General features: G+C 38.4%; 3 protein-coding genes across 4 annotated transcripts; 1 reads left to right on the top strand and 2 right to left on the bottom strand.

The window, feature by feature from the left end:
* Positions 1–464: 464 nt before the first annotated feature.
* LOC148325782 (coiled-coil domain-containing protein 39-like) lies at positions 465–13,014 on the bottom strand. The gene is made up of 19 exons (XM_088311588.1): positions 12,661–13,014; positions 11,278–11,397; positions 11,046–11,192; positions 10,795–10,953; positions 10,621–10,713; positions 10,409–10,537; positions 9,191–9,382; positions 7,940–8,043; positions 7,733–7,865; positions 6,938–7,132; positions 6,682–6,849; positions 6,467–6,604; positions 5,351–5,559; positions 4,669–4,798; positions 4,435–4,594; positions 3,427–3,533; positions 2,548–2,709; positions 2,020–2,099; positions 465–1,380 (listed from the first exon to the last, which is right to left on the bottom strand). Exons 1-19 carry the CDS (start codon positions 12,757–12,759, stop codon positions 1,290–1,292), a joined length of 2,616 nt encoding a protein of 871 aa, XP_088167714.1. The 5' UTR covers positions 12,760–13,014; the 3' UTR covers positions 465–1,289.
* Positions 13,015–14,655: 1,641 nt separating this feature from the next.
* dcun1d1 (DCN1, defective in cullin neddylation 1, domain containing 1 (S. cerevisiae)) lies at positions 14,656–20,336 on the bottom strand. Its single transcript, XM_088311824.1, has 7 exons — positions 20,106–20,336; positions 17,669–17,882; positions 17,276–17,444; positions 16,811–16,941; positions 16,634–16,716; positions 16,325–16,421; positions 14,656–15,242 (listed from the first exon to the last, which is right to left on the bottom strand). Exons 1-7 carry the CDS (start codon positions 20,106–20,108, stop codon positions 15,166–15,168), a joined length of 774 nt encoding a protein of 257 aa, XP_088167950.1. The 5' UTR covers positions 20,109–20,336; the 3' UTR covers positions 14,656–15,165.
* On the top strand, positions 19,717–21,343 carry setd9 (SET domain containing 9). 2 transcript variants are annotated; one of them, XM_088311823.1, is made up of 2 exons: positions 19,717–20,084; positions 20,905–21,343. In XM_088311823.1, the coding sequence occupies exons 1-2, from the start codon at positions 20,060–20,062 to the stop codon at positions 21,264–21,266; spliced, it is 387 nt and encodes a 128-aa protein (XP_088167949.1). In that variant the 5' UTR covers positions 19,717–20,059; the 3' UTR covers positions 21,267–21,343. The 2 variants fall into 2 exon arrangements, with proteins under 2 accessions (XP_088167949.1, XP_088167948.1); XM_088311822.1 differs by lacking the exon at positions 19,717–20,084 and having other exon boundaries at positions 20,354–21,343.
* Positions 21,344–22,837: the final 1,494 nt, after the last annotated feature.

Below are 22,837 nucleotides of genomic sequence, written 5' to 3'. Positions count from 1 at the left end.
CCAGTGTTTGTTGTTCGTCGCTCCTAGCAACCATTCAGGTCTTTTTTTTTCACACCAGGAGGAGCCAGCATGCAGCAGAGTTTAAAAACCCTCTTGCACAGGGCAAAACAATGGAGGAATGTGTTTTCTTTAGTTAAAGTACAAAAATATATGAATTTCTCTGATGGTATCATTGGCAACATTTTTCAATATATCACAAGACAACAGCCGTGGTGTAATTGTTGCTTTATTTGTAAAATGATCAGGAGGAAAATTGTAGAAGAACACATTCAGAGGAGTAACCGTTTTCCCACTCAATTGTCAAGTAAAAAACAAATTAATTCCTTAATTAATGTATATTCCGATGAAATTCAAGATTTAATTTCCAGCCATTTCAACTCACATACAAGTGGAACAGGCCATTTTAGGGTTCAGTCAGAAACTTTAAAATCCATCGGAGGAAATGGTAAAGACTTGACATTTGTAGTGCCCATTTCCTAGAAATAGAGTGTACAATAATTTAAAAAAATTAATTTTTGAAGGAATTGTGCGTGAAAGTTGACGTGATGCAGAAATGTCATAGAATAAAATGTGTATTCTTGTGAAAATATGGAATTGTGCAGCACAACAAATTTTGGGAATGTCAAACTGTACTCATGGTCATCATAATTTAGTCATCATGAAAATCTGGAATAAGAAAACTTGGTCTTAATTTCCAAACATAATTTTGCAGATATATCAGTCCAACGATGAGTTCAACCGTTTTTTTCAATGAAACTTTGACATGTCCCACATACTGCTCTGCTATCAGCGAGTGTAATAAGTTGTCAAAAGATGAATAGAAAAAAAAGTTACATGGTTTTATGTCCACATATTTGATAAAATGACTTGTCTTGATCATGTACTTTAGATTCTATTTTCTCAATCATATTGAGCATTTTACACCAATTCCTGTAATTGTGGTGCATCCTGTCATGACGGAGTAACTGATCCTTTGAGGAAAAACACTTTTGAGGTTTACAGTGACATTATGACCTGCATTTTCTTTCTAAAATGGAGGCTTCAAATATCGGTTATTTGTAGAATAAATATTTCTTACACATTTGTTTGGTAATGTATTACGTGTGCAGTTGGATGTTGGCAAGGTAACATGTCCACTCCGTCACAGTGAAATATCAATTCAGACGTTTGCTTTTCACTTTCCAACGCAATTATTTTGGTAAGCAAAGGGCCCAAAAATGTCCATCCTGTCATTGTCCACTCTGTCAGCCAAGTTCGTGATCAACCAAAAGGTCAAGAGGGCAAAAATGTTAGGGCAGATCCTGGCCCAAGACCACAGTCTTCACCGTGGGGTCCGGCTCATCAGAAGGCTTGTGACTGCTGGCTGAGAATGCAGCACACCTGTTATGGCAAGGAAAGACTTGATTTACACATGCACAAACCGTTTTAACAATATCAACAAACCCACAAATACTAATATTGTGGTACCTTGACTTATGGATTTCATTTGTTCCGTGGCCAAGCTCGTAAATCAATGTATTCACATATCAAATACATTTGTATCACATAAGAACATAAAAGTCCATTTAAGTAATGTTTTCCTGTGGAGTTACTAATATACTACTTATTTACACTTGTGTGTGGCAGTGTGCCTTTGAGGGGCGTGGCCTAATGAGGGCCCTCAGCAGCTGGTGTCAAGTAGGTCAACCGCGTGTGAGTGTCTGGGTGTGAGCTGTGGCCGACAGCAGCTCTTTGCAAGCGTTCTCATTTTGGCAAACTGTGGCTCTCCTTGTACAAAACCACAAGCAAGGGCATCAAAGTACCTTAATTGTTCCATTTTTTCCCACTTCACTCGAGCAGCGGCGTACCGGAAACTCGCTCATAGTGTAATGCGAATTTCGGCTGACAACACAATGCAAAATATCGGCAAAGCGGTGAGATTTGTAAGTCAAGGTACAACTGCACACGACAAAAAAGAATATCTTCATGTATTTCGTTGAAAGCGTGCATTAAAGATTTTATAAAACAAACGTGTTTGACCTGGCAGAGAGAGAGCTGCTGACAATATTGGACCTTCGACTTGTGCCGGAGACAGCAGGCGACGGAAAAGGCACATTGGCCTGAAAGAAACACAAATGGACGCGTTATTGCATCAAGTGTTTCCAAACCTTCAAGCAAGGCAATTATCTTCCATCAGAAAAATCACACGGCACACAAACAAACAAAAATATCGAAACAATGATTATCTCATCTCAACTTTAGACACAAGTTTACCTGTTAGTGTGAACTGTGAGCCTGTTTAGTTGACCACAAATCTATTATTCTGTTCAGTAGAACACGTCTTAAAATGCACTCTTCTGCCATCTAGTGGAAGAACATTTCATTGTTCCAATTGTCACTACATCGCTGGTATAGAGAGATGAATAATAGTTTTCAGCCCAATTCAGTCCCCACACAGTGGTAGGGGATCACTGAACTACATCTATTTACCATTTGGTATTAATCAAAATTTGAGTTTCCTCCACAAGACCTCTTTGGTGACACACAAAATGTCATGAAGAGCCCAACCTGCAGAAAGTGTTGCGCCAGCGCCGTTTTGAGGCGAGGTTTGTACTTGGTGGCAGCGAGGAGCATCTCATTGACAGAATCATTAAATTCCATCAGGTGCATGACATCCTTCTCCAAAGTCTGTTTGGCTTGGAGTCGATTCTTCAAGGCATCGTTAATTTCCTAAAACAAAACAGAAGAAGAATACAGAAGAAAGGATAGCTAGTTTGGCATCTACACCCTCGATGCAGGCGTCAAACTTAAGGCTTGAGCAAATAGCAAGTGTGTCATATTTTAGAGGGTTTTATCTTTAATTTCAATAAAAATTGTATTTTGCCATCAAACAGTCTTGGATTGACGTTTCCTAGTTTGTCACAAAAGCAAAAATATTTGTGTCCAAGTCACTGTTCCGCTTGGCATGTTTCTTTTCACATATATTTTTTTTTCTCTATTTTAAATTTTAAACAAATATTATAATAAAGGACAGTCAGCTCTTTATTTGGTTGGTGCTCAATGGGTCAAAGAATCCAATATTCGGTAGATCTGCGCAGAGCAGTCAAAATGCTCTAAAGAGGGCCGTCAAAATGAGGAACCCTGCTTTCAAAATGTCGCACTGTGAATTAATAATGCTACCAAAGGCTTTTTTTTTATATATAAAATGAAAGAATTTGAGATTACTCTTCTTGACATCTCATTTCAAATATAGTGTTACGTATATTATAATGAGGGGATATAGAAAATAATTCCACAGCAATTTTCAAGCATTATTTTTTCAAACTAAATTTAGTAATGTCACCAACTCCCTCTGAAAAGGTTTATTTTTTATAATATACAGGATTTGTTATTTAATCCTACTAAATTGTCTCTTGAGTAGACTTTAATAATTGTGGCTTGCAGTACCTGTAGGTCCTCACGAAGCTTTTTAGCAAGTTGCTTTTTGGACACCAGCGTCTCCTCGGCTACCTGAAGCTGCTCTTCAAGTTTGAACTTTTCCTGATAATCTGGCGCTGACAAGGAAACGCGTATTTATAGTTGATTTGCTTTGATTTTGAATTCATTTTAAGGCTTTAACTCAACAGGTTGCCCCAAAAAATAATGGAGGGTACTGTATATAAAAATGCTGTTTTGCTGTTGGCGTTGGGTGGAATACCTCCAAAATCACATTTTTTTAGGAGACCCCAAAAATGATGAATTTGTTCAACCATTAATATTGGCCGGACAAAGAGAGCAAGCCATTTTCACCATTTGAGATTGGGCAATAATTTGTAATAAAGGAAAGAATGAATAAATAAATAAATAAATAAATAAAACTGACCCGTGTGGCTTGACCAATTTGACGTCTGTAAAGCTCATTTGGGAGATCTTGGGAATTATCTTGTGCTCAAATTTTCAATGTCAAAATGTAGAATTAATAGATCTCAACAAGCGTGTTGCAAAAAAAAAAAAAGGTATTTCAACATGGAAATGAATGGCAATGCTAATAATGTGTTTCAGAATCCCATCCAAAGTATTAAAAATGTTAACTATTTGAAATAATAAAAATGCATTCCATAAAACTGCAGTTTATAAATTTACATAGAGATGACATAATGAATTAGTTTTTTTTCTTACTCCAATTCAATGGACATTGTGCAGTTGCTTTGGGTGTGCATGTCGTGGACTCCAGGGGGGCAGCGTAATACAGACAAAGCCATACACATGAAGACATGCCTTGAAGTACTTTTAGATTAGTTGTCTGGCATCGCTGTGTTTGTAAGTTGAAATAGTTTGTATCGGTTGAAAAATGAGGAAAGAGTACCAGGTCAGAAATTTAGCTTGTTCAGCAGTCACACAATAAAAGGTTTGACAAGCAGATTATTCTCTTGAATAATTGCAACAGCAAAGAGTGTAACAATCAGGTTTACATACTGGCTTCTTTTGCTTTGGCGACTGTTGTGTGAAACCCCGTATTACTGATGTGGAATAACAGAGTTGTGTTCTCCAGGGCTTTGTTTTCCTGCTCGGCTTTGCGGATTTTGCTATTTAGACACTCCCCCCGTTGCTTGAGTTCCGCTTTCTCTAGCGCGGCCTAGTGGAAGAGAGTCGCATCTTAGTAACGAAATGCCGAGTCGAGCATCATTGAACATTTCTGATCGCGTTTACCTTGGCGATGTAGTGAGCTTGAGATTTAACCGCATCCTCGTCATCCTCTTGGGCTGCCATAGTAAAGGTCACAACCTCGTAATGCTTCTTTGCCGCTTCAATCTTGGACAATTTTATATTCAGCTCCAGACTATGGGGAAATGACAATTGAGAAAAGAAATTGCAATTCTATATGAAATGCAAATCAATGTCAAAATTCAAAATGGAACCAGTATCTCCTCCCCAACTGTGTGGTTGATTCACATCATTACTGCGGCCAGTTAAACATTCCTGGAACATTTTTATTTTATTTATTTAGGCTTCATTTAACCAGAAATGTTCCACTGAGATCAAAACCTTTTTTTTTTTCAAGAGAGTCCTGGACAAGGGGCAACAACAAGTGAACAAACAAGACCAAACAACCTTTCTGCCCACATATTCCACGACAAAAGAATTCTGATGACTTGCACACCCCAAAAATTCCGATCTGCGGCGGTGGGCCCAGAACGAGGACAGGTTTCCTTGTTTTCCCAAGTTGTGCAAACCCTACCTGGCTTTCCCGGTTGTAAGTTTTTCCCTCTGGTTGGAAATACCATTACACGACAGTGCGTGAGACTTACAAAAAGAAGCTCCAGAGTGGGACTTTGCACACCCAATGTAAGAGAAAATAACGTTTTGTTTCAACATTTAGTCATGTTTATACCTGATTTTCTGTCTCTCGTGCTCTGTGGTCCTCAGCTGCTGATTGAGCATTTGACTGTACACTCTGATCTCCTCTTGCCTCTCATGAATTGCTTTTTTCACATTTAGTTGTCTTTTTTCCAAGGACACCACGCTGTTGGCTTTGTTGAACAGGAGATCCCTCTTCCGCCTCACCTCCAGCTTAGAGATGTTCTGCTCCACGATATGTTCCTGATGAAGGGCCAAACAGCATTGGCTTATTATCAATGCAGTTGAGCCATTGTTCAGATTCCGACATAAAATACAGCACAGTTCCAAAGTTTGAGGGTCCGCCGGGAAATTTTTCTATCCTGTAGCGTAATGTTATGACCCTTCTCAGCATACCAGAAAACTAATCACGATGGGAATGGATCGATTTAGCTATGTTCTGACAAAAGATCTTAACTGAAATTATGTAGTGATTTTCTGTTAAAAAAAAAAAAAATCCAAAGACAATATGAAAGCAATACTTTTTAGCAGTAGTAATTTGTAATTTACAATTTCTCACAAACGTGAGTAGCAAAATTATTCTTTGGTACAATGTAATACAGGCAATTGGTTAACAGTGTAAATGTATCGTACCCTCCCAAAAAAAAAAGGCAACACAGCCATTAATGTCTTAAGTGATGTTAAAGTGAGAATACCACTAAGTCAGGTGTGGGCAAACTACTGCCCGGGGGCCACATGCGGCCCATTAAACGCCTTAATCCGGCCCGCCAAACTTGAAAAAAATTAAATGAATAAACCATGTTAATGTTTTATTTTCTAAATACTGTTACTTTTTTTTCAAATACATATAAATTGTTGTAATGCTTTTGTTCACTTTCATTTCAAATTAAATGTTTGTTTTTTTTCTCCGTTGAGGTGAGGTTACCAAAACACTCCTGGTCCGGCCCCCCGGTCAAATTTTAGAACCCATTGTGGCCCGCCAGTCAAAAAGTTTGCCCACCCTTGCCCTGAGTGAAACTGTCCAAATTGGTCCCAATTAGATATTTCCTGTTGTCTTGTGACTCATTACTTTTGGGGAGCAGGTGTGTGAAATTTGGAGTCTTTCAAACTGCTCAGTGGAATTTCAATGTGCCATCCATGCATCGGCTACCTGTTTCTTTAGCCCGAGTCTCTTCAGCTCTTTCTCAATATTATTATTGATCAGCTTTAGTTCTGCTACTTTGTTGTACAGATCTTTCTTCTGAGTCTCAGAATCCTCCCGCTCTTTCCTCAAATAGCGAATGTCCTCCTGCCACAGACAAAACAATATCTAGTAAGATATCCTTGTTTGTGAAGACTGGAATGTACTGCTGCGCACAGTCTGACCTCAGACTCTTTGATTTTGATGAGGAGCTTACTGGATGCCTTCTTCTTGTCTTCGAGGGAATTGAGCAGCTCTGTGATCTTTAATTCCATCCCCACCTTTTCATCGGAATCACCAACAACACCTTGCAAGCGTGCTAATTTTTTATCTAAAATGATCAGCTGGGAGTCCTAATTGAGAAAAGTGGCGTAAAAAAGAATGTGAGCGAAAGCAAGCAGAGGTAGTTGTGGCTGTATTTTGCTTTTTAGGCATGCTTACCTTTTCATTCATGATCATCATCTGTTTGAGTAAGTACTCCTCCTGTTTCCTGAGCTGACATTCCAATGTGTTGATGGTGCATTTGCTCCGTAATAAATGTGCCATATAATTCTTTTCCTTTTTCTTGTAGTCTTCCCCATGCTGTTTGCAGCGGACAAGCTCCTTGCCGCGTTCACATAGCTGGTTGTCCAGCTCCTGGCAAACAAAACAGGGTGGCACGCTACATGGTGAGGAGTTAATAAAACACCGTGCTGCCTTTAGATACGAGTTGAATTCATTCCATGACCACGCTCGGAACGCAAAACATCGATATCTCAAATCATCTTTCCCCATTCTAATGAATGGACTTAAAGCCGTAAATCCAATCCAGCCCCAGGCCCAATAGGATGATTTTATAAAACTAACTTCCTCCGTCACTATGAAATCCATGACAGTAGGCTGTGTTAACGTCAGTTTAAACGATAACTAGTCAAACATTAACTAAGCTTCATATTGGTGATCTAATTAATTGAATAGATGCAGAGTACCGCTGGTGATACATGCATGGGCTCCCTCTAGTGGTGATATAAAGAATCACTTAATCAAATACAAATCTGCTTGAAATTTGCAGGTTAAGACACAGGACAAACCATTATGTGACCCCCCCCCCCCTTCTGATGATTACCAACATCAATTTTTGTGCTAATTTTATACTGTACTAAGGTTTAATAGTTGATGTTTTATCCAAAAGCATTTATTTCTTTATACTGTAACTGCCATGTTAGCATTAACCAAGCCAAGTGTAAAACGTCCCACCTTGATGGCCTGTTGCTCTTCCTTGAGGAAGTTCTCCATCTGGGCAGCTCTCTCCTTCTCACTCAGGGCGTTTTGCGTGACAGATTTCAGTTTCGCCTCAAGGGCAGCATTTTGGGCTTCGGACTGCCTCAGTCTGCAATAAAAGAAAATATATGATCATTGTTTAACAAAGCCCCGCAGTGGGTTACGTCATATCACTGGACTGACTTTTCGTTGTTCTTCTGGATGTTTTCTTCCATCTTGCGAATGTGGGACCTCATCGAATACACGTTGGAGGTTGTTCTATCCACTAAAGCTTTGCAATTCTTCAGCTGCAGATACATGATAACAAACATTCAAATCAAATCAAATTTTATTTATATAGCACCTTTCCATTGTTGATTTACAAACAACAAAACTAATCTCACAAATCTTGAACATATGTCATTCTTCGGGGGATTTTTTTATTCTATGAAATCATCTGACTTTTTTTTATCATGAAATAAGAACATTTCTGGCCTAAAGACTATCTGGAATGACAACCTGAATTTAAATAATTGTGTTCATTTATTGTCAAAAGTCTATTCTCTTTCTTTCTTTTGTAACATTTTATCTTGGTTGAATTGCTTGCGCTGCGTGTGTGTAAATGTTGGATTAATTTGTCCAATCCAATTTCATTCACTGTGTGGCTGTCAATCAAATCTGACTTTAGAATCAGAAGTGCTGACCCATGTAACTTGAACTATATTAACAATGTGACCCGATTTCAAATTTGTCCTCGACGACGTCAGAAATTTATTTATTATTTGTCCTATTGATTAGTTTGGTCAAAGCAAAACTATTTGACTGGCAAAACACAACTGCACACAATCAAAAATGCTGCGTTGTATTCCTAACCCCGTCACTGCGTAGCTTTGGCTTTTGTTGGTCAATTATTTTGACGCAGCAAATTGGGTTGAAGAATGGGTGGGCTGATGAACTTGGGAGTTGTGTAGTGAGGATGAATTAAATTGAATGCAACATTCTTAGAAAATGCTCATGATGCCTGGATGGTTTTGTGGCTTTAACTCATGAGTAAGCGCACTTTTTACTCCTTGTTGGTTCAAGTTCAAATCTTGACTCAACATGTTCTGTCAAATCCACAACCCAATAAATAACTTAGCATTTTGGACCCAGCAAATGGTTAGCTTATTCACCCAATTTAGGTTTGTTTTAACCCAGCAGTTTTAAGACTGTAGCAAACCACACACATGAATATGTGTAATATTAGAATCTGTGTTGGAAACACATTTTATTTACATTTTGTTTTTCTTGTCATGTTATTAGATTAATACTAATTTTGAATTGCACGATTTAATACATGGCAGACTTGCATGCTTCTTATATTGTCTTTATAGTTTCTGTGATTCCAATGTGTTATGAGGTAAATTTACTCGGGAACCAAACGCACAGGACAGTCATCACCGAATTTAACGTCACCTCATCCTGCATCTCGACATAATTGCTCTCCCGCTGCTTGAAGTCCATTCGCAGTTTTGCAGTTTGTCGATTGGTTGAGGACAATTTCTTCTCTTTGTCTTTGTTGTCGTTTATCTGCGAGTCCTGCAAGTGGCTCATTTCCGTCAAGGAGTCGTTTCTTTCCCTGATGATCTGGTTGGTCTCAGCCAGTTGCTAGATCAATGGACGGATCAGTGGGTTATACATGGGTGTGTGTTTGCAATGTTCAATACAGTAACTACTTGCTTTATTACCTGACTTGGAGAGTGCTTAAAAAGTGTTGCACTTGATTACAGCATGTGGAAGTGGTATTTTGAGTCTTAAACCATACAAAATTACAATATTTTTTATATAATTATATAAAAATATATGTTTTTAATATAAATGAATGAACATATTTTGCATTAATTTTATGCTTTCATTTTTGTGCGTGGATGTTGCAATACATTTGAAATGTGTTTTTAAAAAATCGATTTGAACAAAATAAATTGATTTTAACAAAAAAAATAACATTTTATATATATATATATATATATTTAACCCTCAAGTTCAGGTCAAAATTGACACAAATAAAAATGATTCTGTAACCCTGAAATTTGAAGACTTCTCCTAACTCGACCGAAAAGAGAGACAAATTTAAATATTAAAAAATGTTACAGTTTTATACAGATGCTACAAAGGTCAGATGCAGGTCAAATTGTAGTGTGAAATAAGGACAATTGTAAAAATGTGGCATTTTTTTTAACAACTGAAATTGTACATGCCAGGAATGCGTTTATTTTTAATGAGGCAATGGTAATAGTGTTCAAGAGGGAGCTGAAAACAATCCCAAGAACTGCCTCTGTCACCACCACAGTTGAACAGCTTACCACAAAAGCATGTGCCTGTTGGTCTTGGTGGAATCTCAAAACCATGTCAGAGTAAAACAGAACGATCGTCCACAAATAGAATATTTCATTGATTGATGCTTTCATCCAAGTGGAGTGCAACATGTGAAATGCACTTTTTGACTTGGAACATACATTTTATGAATGTAAAATGAACAGAGCGGCTAAAGCGTGTAGGACGGGTATGCAAAGGCTTCAACTATTTTATTTCTATTTTTTATATTTGTTCCCCCCCCCCCCCATCACTGACAGGTCTAGGCCGTAACTCCGACAATGAACAGGGGATCACTGTGAATATACAGCAGTTGGTTACCAGAGCACACTGATGCATTTCAGCATCTCGTTGCTTCATCTGTTGGATGGTGTTTTCCCACTGGTGGATGATCTGCTCAGTTTCCACATGAGCCTGCTGCAAATTCTCTGTCGTCTTGTCTAAAGCAATCTGAGAGGAAAACACAAGACACATGCAAGGTCCTCAATTGTAACTTTCCTTTTCCATTTCAGGGTGTTTGGTTTGTTCAGCACCTGCGCAGCTAACGTCTCGGTCATTTCCTTGTCAAGCGCTTTGTGCTTTTTATTGCCCTCCACTGTCGTCCTCTCAATGGCCAAAGTGAGCGACTGTGTGAGAGACGATACCAACTGAGTTGAGAATGATCCAGAAATGGCGTAAAGAAACGGGTCGTGTCAATTTGTAATGACCTTGATCCTCTGCTCATCTTGATGGGAATATTTCATGATGGCCATCGTGTCATCATCTTTTTTGGTTGACTCCTCCAAAAAAGACTTCATGGCCTTCTGGTCCCACTTCATTTGCAGCTGAAACTGCTCCAGCTTCTGTTTAGCTTTTAAAATGTAGTTCTGAGAAGATGGACAAAAGGTTAGTTGTCACATTTTGGTAATTTTATAGCAATATTTCTAATCAAAGTAAACAACCCTTGGCTGTTATTCACCTCAAGAGTTGTTGTCTTTTCATCCAAATACTGAATCTCATTCTCCATTTTAGTATTTTCTTGCCCCAGACGGCCCTTTTCTCTCTCAGCAATGGCAGTAAGGTGTTTCTCCAACGCTTCTTCTCTGTCTTTGGCCCTGCACAGAGCCTTTGCACAGCAATCACATCAAGATAATGTCGCGACAATTCCCAAAAGACACAAATTTCCCAGGCTCAAAATCAAGCAAACCTACCTCTGTGAGTTCCAGTTCCTTTTTAGCATTTTTCAGGCAGTCGTTTCCTAATTGCTTTTTTTCTTCATTCGCCTCGCGTTTGTTTTTCAGTTTTAAGAGCGCCCTCTTTATGTCACATATCTGAGGAATCGGAGAACAAATATTGTGTCATAGCATTCCTGACATTTTTTCTGTTCAGCATTTCCACACGAAACAAAATGAATCTAATACTTTTTATCTGAGAGTGTCAAAATGTGGTCGAGAGACAATAAAATGTTGTGAGCTGTGTAGCTTGGTCAGCTAAATTATTTGCAATGTATAAACCAATTACTTATGCCAATTGAAAGCTTGTATGGCTTGAAATGTATAATCAATTGAGTCAGTCATTTTAAGAATAAAAGTGTATTTTTCGTAAAAAAAAAAAAAACGGACATGCGTGTATATATATATATATATATATATATATATATATGTATATATGTGTATGTGTATATGTATATGTATATGGATATGGATATATATATATATATTTGGCAACTCAATTCCAAAACAAATCTTTGAGTGGAGAAGTAAAAATAATCAGGAAGTAATGTGGTTGCACAAGTGTGCACACCCTCTTAAAAATGGGGATGTGCTGTGTTCACAATTTAGCAATTCCAAATCATGTTAAATGGGAGTCAGTGCACACCTGCCACCATTTAAAGTGCCGTTGATTACCTCTAAATACCTTTCAGATGCTCTACTAGGCTTTTCCTTTCCTTTCTTTTTTTTTTTTTTACTCCCAAAAATATGAAGGTTTTGTGCTACCAGTTATTGCTAATTGCAACTTTCCATAATTCCCCGTTTCCATCTGAAGAAGAACAGCATATTTATTTTCAATTGTATTATACAGAAATTAGGCTACGGCACATGTGTCAAACTCAAGGCCCGGGGGCCAGATGTGGCCCGCAACCTCATTTTATGTGGCCCGCGAAGGGAAAATCATGTGCTTCAACTTGCTGCTTCTAGCACATTTTCTTAACTTTTAACAACATTGAGATATGAGATATTGCAATTTATTACTGGCTTCTGATTTCAAAACTAGCTTTGTATCGATGTGTTGTCTGTAAGTGATAATGTAAGGTGATTTATATGAGTTCACAGTCATAACGGCCCTCTGAGGGAAACCAGAACCACGATGTGGCCCGTTCACAAAAATGACTGACACCTCTGGGCTATGGTAATGGTGGAAAAAAATCATTCATTCCATTGCTTATCTTCAGTGGGGTGGCAGGCAAATTTAGACATGATTCACACAAAAAAAAAAATATGACACTTGTTCAACTTGTGCAGTGAAGACCAAGCATGCATGTAAAATATTTAACTTACCAGTGGTAGTGAGAAATAAATCAGGACCATACTCACCTGGTCTATTAAAGCCTTATTTTCAGTGTTGAGCACCGGCAGGGCATAATGCTGCTCCCAGCCCATCTCCGATAAAACTCTCGCTGCAAAAGCGGCCATATTTAGTTGCCGCAAATTACCTTTCTAGATATTGCTAGGGATTTCTTTTGTTGGCTGATATAGCAACAGTGTGAAGTTAGAAGAGCAAGTTGATCCAAGAGACTCATCACATCAAAACCTAAAAGTATTTCCCTCATCTCCCTGGACTGATCAAATGTACGGCATCGTAAGTTGGGGTCGAAGTCACAGTCACTCTGATGATGTCACCACAGGGGATGCATCATTTGAAAGGGAACAGTAATGGGGCAGCTTTATGACACGATACGGCAGATGTTCCCCCTTTCCCCATATCTTGTCTCCTAGCAACCATAACAGGTGATTGAGGATGAGGCAGTTGGTAGCCAACGTACTGTTCTCAGATTCAGTAGAAGTATAGGTAATTGTAGAAAAAAAAAAAATTTAAAAAAAATTTTAAAAAAAAAAGGAATCTATCGTAAAAGTCACTCTTGTACTAGTACTGATTCTGATTTATGTTCAAAAATAAAAATGCCATCATACAAATCAAACATTCCTGCATGAATGAGGTTTGCTTTGTTTGCAAGAAAACAGTGCATATAAATTAATGTGACCTTTAATCTGGGCAACCTAATAAAGAAAAAACACCCAGGCTATGCGTTTGTGTAAGGGACTTTCTATGTGACTCTTCAGAATTAACCAATCACTTTCAAACTCTTAAATAGCAGCACACGACTTCCACCATTTAAATTTGATTAGATTAACACAAAATAATGTTCAGATGCTCGAGTCCAATTATCATTTTTACAAATTTTCTCAAGATTTTTTTTTTCAATTCGGTTATATATCCCATAGTCCATATTAGAGGTGGAACAAATTTTGAAATGATTTCTCTTGGACTGATTTTATTTTTTTCATTATTACAATATTGTGGCTTTTGAACAGGGGTGTGTAGACTTTTTATATCCATCTTTAGATCCTACTTTGGGAAATAAAGGCCTAGTATTAAATAAGAATGGTACATTTTAAAAATGAATGCAATTCTAAACTTCACTTGTAAAACGTGACATCCTTTGATGAACTAATATCCCATAAAGTCCTTCACATAAAATGATGGCTTCTAATTCCAACAACATCCCAACATCTTCGTCCTAAAGCAGGGGTCTTCCATCCTGTTCCTCGAAGGACGCTATCCTGCCTGAGTTGCACTTCTCTCTGCTGCAACACACCTTATGATCAGGATTATTATCCATCTTCTGCAGAGCTTGCTGATTATCTGATCATTTGAATCAGGTGTGTTGGAGCAGATGGAAATTATGGAGGACAGTGGCCCTTGAGGAACAGGATTGAAGACCCCAGTTCTGTTCCTTTTCATTTTGGGGAAAAAAAAGGACTTCATTCTCATAACATAAAATGTTCTTTTTCTCAGAAAAATATGAATTTGTTGTCATAATAATGCAACTTTATGTCTCGAAAATAAGACTAATTCCAAGGGCATTTAGAGGTAAATTTATGGATTGGTAGGGTGCCCTGGTAAAAATGTCTCCACCCTGGTCCCAAAAGTTTGAGAACCCTTGTCCTAGCATAGCCATGGATCACAAAATACGAAACTCGGTTTCCTGCAATGCAGTTCTACGGTTATGCAAATGAACTAAACAAAACATTGCTAAACTAAATTAGTCATTTTAAACACCAATGTTTATTTTATCTGTAATTTGCAGTGTAGAACAGCACTATGAAAACATAATCGTTGCACAGGTGTCCCTAATGTTTTGGCCAGCAAATGTACAATCGAGCTATTCTAAGTCATTTGCCATTTAAATATCCCTTCCCGAGGCGGGACGTCCAAAGATTGACCTCATTTAACCCTAAAAACATAACAACACATTCATCGCGCAGATGGTGCTGAGGAACAGCTTCGAAGCACACAGAGCTAGCAGCTTCAAAGATACCAAATTGAAACATTTATTTCGTGTTCAAATAAAGAAACAGCATTGAGCTGTGATTATTGTTCATATGGAATAGTCACAGCGGTATCATAAAATAAAAATCTGGATGCCACTCTGAAGTCAAATTAAAAATTATTATTAAAAAATGTTGACATTACAGTTCAAGAGCGTGTGTGTGTGTTGACATTGGAGCAGAGCCCAAACATCCAAAAACTGAGATGGTGCCTCTTCTTGCTTGGCATCAGCACCCCCCCCCCAAAAAAAAATCCCAATACTGTACTTAAAAGCACCCAAACCACCACAAGCTGACCAACAAAATGATTTGCATTATTATTTTTTTTATATATGTACTGTACATACACGAACACTCACACACGTGTATCTATAAAGTCTCTGCTGTGTAAAATATTTCAGTCCTGAGGATTGAAAAGGCAACGTTGTTGTCAGCTCAGTGTGGGCCACGTGTTCTTTTCTCTTGTTTGTGTGGGCTGTTAAGAGGAGCTTAAACTGCAGTACTTTTGGTCCCGATGTGCGGTCGTGCAAACTCCACAAAGTCATCAATGAGTACAGGCCACGCTCCTGATGGAGGGAAAAATATTCATGGAGTAAGGCCAGGATGGTTCTCAGTGACAATGAAATTTGGTGATGCATAGCCCTTCCTCAACGAAACACTCTACGGCGAAAATGTTACTACATGCTACTTTTTGTAACGATACACCATAATTATTCACTGCATATTTTAGTCTGAACTTTGCATGTTTTTTTTTTTATTTTGGAAATGCAAACTTGCGAGTTCCATCCCAATTTCCTTGTATAGTGGTACCTCACCTTACGAATGATTCAACAACTGAGTTTTTTCTTTTTATTTTTGCCCTGAGTTGCCATGAAACCATGACTTTTTCTGTTGGACAAATGGCAAGAGGTGGATATACAGCTTTATTGTACCTTTTGCCACGCAATGGAAGCATGCCATTTTACTGCCTGGCATTGACAGGCAAACAAAAATATATTTCTGATTAATAAAACTCATTTAAATAACATTACTATAAAAACAATAATAATGATTAACAATAACGTTGTGGATATATTTACTGAATGCCAAAACTGTCTGAAGACATCATTAATTTGCCTAAGAGTCGAAGTATACCAAACCGAACCGAAAACCAAAATACAAACCTGACAGTGTATTTTGTGAACCGTTCCACCCCTCAACTGGAGTACGTCTGTAAGTGTTATACGCCCCCTGGTGGCCATGGTGCCCACAACAGAATTAGCGGCACATTGATGCACAAACTTTTTAATTCACATTCCACATTGTGAAATTGTGTTATTTATTATATTTTTGTGTTATACGCAATGCTGCAAAGTGCTATTTTTGTTGTTTAAAAAAAAATGCTAATTTATATCTGGGCAAAGGGGATGCTGAAACGGGTTAATGATGTTTCTATTTATTTCAAAGGGGAAAGATAATTGGAGAGCCGAGTGTTTTGAGTTACCAGCGTGGTCATGGAACACATTTAGCTCGTAAGTCAAGGCACCACAGTATCTGCACCAAATAATGACACTAAAGGCTTCCAATTCTAACAACAATTCATAGATTTTCCAATTCTATACGTCTACAGCAGAAGCATTTTCATTCAGAATTTAAACGCAGGACGAACCTTCCTCATCATAATTGGACATGTCATCTGTGATCATGGTGCTGAAGTCTAGCAGCAGGTTCCACGTGTCCTTGGGAATTGATCTTTTGTGGTGCTCCTGTAATATAAAATCAGTCAAGTCGAAGCGATTGGTGACAAGAGATGAGATTTTAGGAGGATTGCTTTAAAATTACGTAGGAAAACTGAGATAGTTGTGATTACATTTCAGCTGGATTTACACTGCCCCATTCCGGTATATTGCCTTTATCTGAGTTTTTGGGGAAGAAACATTGGAAAACTGCATATTGGAAGAGCACACAGTATACTTACAACTAAAAATGTTTTCCATAGGTCGAGGAACTTGAATCTTCCATCCAATACTAAATTCCAATAAGCAATAGCCATTTCTAAATCTAGACGAATGAAACATGAGAAAAATAGTTGAAAATAGACATTACTGCGACAGGGTTATAGTTCTTCATTTGGTGTGTCACAGTTCATTGTTACCTAAACCTTTCTGGCCAGGATTCTTTGCAAAATTAAATGTAAACTGATAAAAGTCCTTAAATCTTCCTTGGTCTTTTAACTCCTGTTCCATCTTGGGTAGCTGAGCTTTTAGCTTGTCTATACTGTCGCATCTGAGGAAACACAATACAATACAGTCAATGCGTATGATGTCTCATACTTGCACAAAAAGTCGGCAGGAAGCCAGAAAGAATCTGACTCAGGCTCCCAATATGTACAAAACAAAACTTTTCGGCAATTGAATTGAAACCATTCAATAAAGATGAGGACTGAGTAATTTCTTTCAAGTTTCCACTTACAGGTGAACATGACATAACAGTTTTCCGCGTCACGAGACGGCGCTCGGCTCATTTTTTTTTTTTTTTTTTTGCTTTGACTTGCGAGTAAAAATTTGAGTTGTTTATATTTCAATACAACTGTGATTTATCGTCCAGCGCTAATACTCACCCCTGTTCTACCATGCCATCAATGAACTCCTGTTTCGAGAACTCGCACTGTGTTGCAGCTCTGAATTTCCAAGCGATAAGGAGAACACTTATACTGGCGGGGTCCAAACCAAGGTCGTCACAAAACTGTTGAATCCCTTCTATACCAATCTTGTTGTCATCGTGAGGATCTGAGTGAACAGGTGGGATAATTATCAATGCTAATGATGACTTTCATTTTGTAATATTTTCCCAACAACTGCGCCATGAGAGATCATAACCTTGTAGCACATCTAAAGTTTCTTTATCTAGCCATGTCAGCGACCTAAAGTGATAGGCAGAACAAGTGTAGCAATATGTGATAAATATTCCTGCCACAGGATAATATGCACAATATATTTGTTAAAAGTCATACCTCGATATCTGTTGTAGAGTTGATCAAGCTTCTTCTTGTCTAAAGCCCCTTTTAAACTGGAAACATAGAGTTCTGGATTTTGGAAAAACTTGTCCGTGGCCACCTCTAGTTTCCAGTCATGTTGTGACAGACACACCAGGGCAGTCTTCTCGTTGGATTGCGTGAAAATCATAAACTGGCGAATTTTATCCTTCTGTGAGGACTTCAGTTTGTTCTACAATAAAGAAAATGTGAAGACAAATGTGTAATCAGCTGTAGTAGACAACCACAATTAGATTCTTATGCACTGTTGGAACATAATGACACAGAAATACAATTCTAACTAGTTAGTTTTACATTTTTACAATTTGTACAGTGGAACCTTGACTTACAAGTGCCCCAACTTACGAATTTTTCAAATCGCGAATCATCACCTGGTCAGTTCTTTTTTTTTTTTTTCATTTAAATTACAGGTAAGCTTCGGACACTCTCTGTGCCTCGCCACTCTCTTAAAAGTGACGCAGCCAACACATGAATACTACAGTGTATACAGCAATTATTACTATTTATAGGGCTGAAATTTTTTGAAAAATAATCTAATTGCGATTTTTACCCTCAATATTGCGAATGCGTTTTTTTAAGGTTCTCTTCCCATTCATTTTTAACAGACCCAAGCAATAAATTAATCTGTATTGCAATGAACAATATTTAGCATTCATAAATGCTTTGGTCTTATAGGTGAGGCTTCTGCTGAAATAAAGACCAATGGATCCTTAATTAATGAAGGACAGTTTTTTTGTTCGGTTTTTTTTTTTTTTCCAAAAACTTGCAGTCTTATAAGCGCTCACTATGGCAACTTTTTATAAAAATTTGACCAAACAAGTGTGCCGTAAACAAAGTCAGTCGCCGTGTCCTCTCATCATTACGATTTTATTCTGACTGAAAATCCCTGGTCTGTTAGCAGGTGACACGATCTACTCCGATCTGCTATTTAATCAGATCAAGATGTTTTAAAACTTTTATAAGAGCAACATGTTGATGAGACAAAATACGAGTAGTTTAAAACAAGTTCTCCCATCGCAGACAATCTCTGATTGGATCCTACCATTTGCAAATGCGTAAACGACCACGTCACTGTCAAGACATAGCAAGTACAGACAGGACGCACCCTGGCTATGCCGACTTGAACTATTTTCATAACTTTTGATCAGACTGGCAGAAGGAACCCCTTTGATTTCGAGTATAAATTAGTTCCTAAGGAGTACTGTTATTCCAATTTCATCATTCGCTTTCATTCTAATCAGAATGAATACAATACAAAATGATGTCCACCTGGCTAATAAATCAGAAATCAGCCTACAACACGAATGCAAATGAATCTGGGGCTTTATCGCTTCAACTTTTCATGTTTTATTAAGCCACGATTTACAAGCATGTTGACTGTGCTTTTTAAGCACTGAACATATCTAGACATTATATAAATATGTAAAAAAACTAATTTACGTAAAAAAATAAAAGCCGACAGACCAAACAAAATGAAACTTTTTTTACCCAAATTACAGCGTTTGCAATCTGAAAATTTCTTTCTATGCACTACCATGGTAATTTAAATTTGCTCAATTGTTCAGCCCTAGAAATTACACTTTATTTCTTCGCATGTTTTTTCTCCTGATCCTTTTATGTCACACAGTGCAACTTTTCTTTATTTATAACACAAGGGAAATTCTATTTTTGGGGACACTGGAAAGGACAATGGCATTTCAATATGTTTCAATGGGAAACACTGATTATAAATCCAAATATATTGAGTCACGAGCTTGAGCTTGTTCACGGAACGAAGTAATTTTGAGTTACGAGAGAGTCCGTACATCTTTTACTTAAGGAGTTGAATAAGGACTTTGATTTATACCAATCATTCTTGTTTTTACATAAGTGTTTACTTCTACTTAAGTACAGACGGTGAGTACTTTTAGCGCCCATATTCTTACGTCCAGTGTAAATAAAATAAGGCAAATAGTCCTAAATCAACACAGCACACTACAAGACTGACTTCATAGCTCCATCAACATCCAAACAGACGCACACATTTCAGTTACCAGACGCCAAAACACTGTTTGACAGCTGCGACCAACAGATTATCCACTAGGTACCATTTGTTTGGGGAAGGAAACACCTCGCCAAAAGCCGGTCGGCAAAACTACGGGGGTGTCATTTGCCAGGAGTGTGCAACTCTACTCATTTGGCATCAAACTCCATTAGCAGCTTGACTAGCTAAATGGACGAGTTGGCCTCAATACCTTCAGCTAGTTAGCGCATGCTAACGCGCCTAGTTACGTATTAGGGGGATCCAGAGGGGCTGTTTAAGGCAATTAACTGGGGTTTCTGACTAGATGCATCACGTTATCGTGATCAATGATGTTAACAGCAGTGTACCAAGGTAAGAAGTAAAGAAAATTACCATGTTTGCCTTTGCTTGGCTCCCTTTCCTCCCATCCAGCTGGCTAAAACGTGTAAAGTTGTTGCGGAAACAAGCACAATTCCGGTTAGCTTTTTCAAACTAAAATATCATGTTTGTTTTGATTCATTCGTGGAACAGTTATGTACGAGTATTTTTATGAAAAATCCAAAGATATATAAATCTATAATGTAGGATATTGTCTAACCACAAAACGTATGGCAACTAATAGCCAGGAGAACGAATGCTTTTATAACGAAGCACTCGTGCCGGAAGTGATTATGTCATTGTTGCAACCAATCCATTTATCCAAGTCGTGTTTGTTCATCGTGCTTTTGAATGTTTAGAAAAGTACTGGAGCGATTTCGGCTTAAGTGGAAGTCATATCGACACCGATTTTTGCCTTGGATTGTCCTCAATATTTCTAAAAATGAGAAAACACTCCGACAAGTCAACGTGCGCTGTGAGGACAAATTGGTCACGGACGAAGAGGTGTCACGGAACCTCCTGCAACTCTTCGGAGTTCTCAACAGGGCGAATCGGCGTGTGGAGCTCGGTAACTTCCACATGCAGGTAATAAGTGACAACGAGCGATGTGTACATGAAGCCATGTTCCAATCATTGGGATTCTGCATCGACCGGAAGCCCAGCTCACTTCCCTTTGCAGGAACTGGAGTGTTTGTCACGAGGGGGTTGGTCCCCAAAGGAGCAACAGTTGCCTTGTATCCTGGCACCATCTACCAAGCTTATGAGCCTATTCTCCTCCAATCGATCAGAAACCCATTTGTTTTCCGGTGCATAGATGGTGTCTTGGTTGATGGAAATGACAAAGGGATCTCCAAGATGGTGTACAAGTCATGCTGTGGCAGAGACCGTGTGGGTCCTTTCTTGATGAGTGATACCACCTGGCTAACAGTCACGCCACAGAACCCGCTGGCAGTGGGTCAGTATGTGAATAACTGCTCCTATGAGAGGCCCGCCAATGTGTGCTACCAGGAGTATGATGTTCCCGACACACTTCCCATGGAGTTTCGGCGCTATCTTCCCAATGTCAACTACAGCCCACACTCGCAGAGACCTCTTCGGTGTGTGGTTCTCGTATCACTCAGAGACATTACAGCAGGAGAGGAACTATTTTCCAACTACTACACTATTGTGCACTAGAAGCGTCCATATAAGATGGACCTAATATGTATCAGTCAGAGTGAGAGAAGTGCCCGAAAATAAAATATGCCTCCACAGCTCTTTGTTTCATTATCACAGTAACTCCTCTAATTGCACAACTATGCTTGCGTTGTAATGGTACTGTTTGGCCCAGAAATATCCCTCTGGATTCACTGAAGACTCTAAATCAGGGGTCACTGGCTCCAGTCCTTGAGGGCCCCTATCCTGCTTGTTATAGTCGTTTGCCTCCTCCAACACACCTAATTCAAATGATCAGGATTGCTAACAATCATTGAAACATGCAGGATATAGACCCTTTAGGACTGGAGTTGGTGACCCCTGTTCTAAATTGTTCATGTCTCCTGATTGGCTGGTGAGTTAAGGATGCACCGATGCCACGATTGAAGAAAAAAAAATGCTCTGATACAATCTATTGTATAGACGTGACACAGATCTGATGGAATGGACCGGATCGACAGACATTTTGCGTTTGATGCAAAATTAGCAATTGGTTGTAAAGTCATAGATATAAAGAACGATCAATTATGACAGCAAACAATCTTGTTCACTCCAGGTACATTCTGTGCTGCCATCCTTAATGATCCCAGGTGTCTTGGCATATAGAGTCTGATTTTGTTTTTCTATTTTTTACAGTATTTCTTAATGATTTGGGATTTTTGGGTGTGTGTAAAATCAAACCCAGCTCCCATAATATGCATCAGTACAATTTTCCCCTGCCAACAGCTGCAAAATTAAATATTGGCCACGGAGCATCCATCCACATGTCTGTAGTATGACGGTACCGTCGCGCTCTAAATACTTTTTAATAACTATGTATATACAGGGAAATGCAAGACGTAAACGTCTTGGCAGGAAATGAACACTGCTATATTATCCTTTCAAGTACTCGTGCAGACACTATTCTATTCACGTTACTGAAATACTGTAAGCTAAAACTATGGGGTCACGTCAAATTCGACTAGTTTCTGAATCACTCCATGATGCACTTGAATTATACCTTTCAAGTTACATTTAAACAATTTTATTACTTAGTACTGGAGAACCATAAAATAGTATTAATTAAAACTACCTAGAATTACTTTTACTCTCAGCAGAGAGCCGGCTCAGAGATGCCAAGACTCCAATACGAGGCATGTCTGTCTGACTTGATTGGAAAAATCATGTTGTCCATGCGCCACTCCTGGCCTGTAGTTGGAGTCTAATATGAAATTCCTGCATTTATAAATAGAAGCAATATGCACTCATGCTTGGAAGAGTATAGGACTGACTTTTATTCTTGCTCATTCTCAGAAAGATGCTTGACACTTGGTTGCTTGCTTTTTGTATAGTCCTGCAAAGTTAGCCAAATAAAGATTAAATCAATACAATTAGTATATACAGTTAGTTTAGGAAATGCAATAAATGCTGTGCAAGTAGTACATGCTCGCATTGGAATTACATTGGATTAAATACTTCAGAATTTGATAATAATATACGAGTGTGTTGGTTATTAGTATTACCAAGTGAAGCAGGCTAGTCACTTCGAAACCAAGTCTTTTTTAATGAACTGA

This window comes from Idiotropiscis lumnitzeri, chromosome 12 (genome assembly GCF_059441095.1).
Source record: "Idiotropiscis lumnitzeri isolate Australia: NSW breed Sydney's pygmy pipehorse chromosome 12, RoL_Ilum_1.0, whole genome shotgun sequence".
NCBI classification, from domain to species: domain Eukaryota; kingdom Metazoa; phylum Chordata; class Actinopteri; order Syngnathiformes; family Syngnathidae; genus Idiotropiscis; species Idiotropiscis lumnitzeri.
Note: the sequence above shows the minus strand (reverse complement) of the source record. Positions and strands in the feature narration are given on the sequence as shown.

Bases quoted from the DNA above. Each gene is read 5' to 3' on its own strand.
- LOC148325782 (XM_088311588.1), bottom strand. From the start codon at position 12,759: ATGGCCGCTTTTGCAGCGAGAGTTTTATCGGAGATGGGCTGGGAGCAG. The intron at 10,538-10,620 runs GTGCTGAACAAA...TTTTCCTCTCAG, and splicing joins CCGAGACGTTAGCTGCGCAG to ATTGCTTTAGACAAGACGAC. The intron at 9,383-10,408 runs GTAACCAACTGC...CCATTGATCTAG, and splicing joins AAATGCATCAGTGTGCTCTG to CAACTGGCTGAGACCAACCA.
- dcun1d1 (XM_088311824.1), bottom strand. The intron at 16,942-17,275 runs GTGAGTATTAGC...GTGTTTCCTCAG, and splicing joins GATGGCATGGTAGAACAGGG to ATGCGACAGTATAGACAAGC. The intron at 16,422-16,633 runs GTAAGTATACTG...TTTATATTACAG, and splicing joins TATGGAAAACATTTTTAGTT to GAGCACCACAAAAGATCAAT.
- setd9 (XM_088311822.1), top strand. From the start codon at position 20,442: ATGTTTAGAAAAGTACTGGAGCGATTTCGGCTTAAGTGGAAGTCATAT.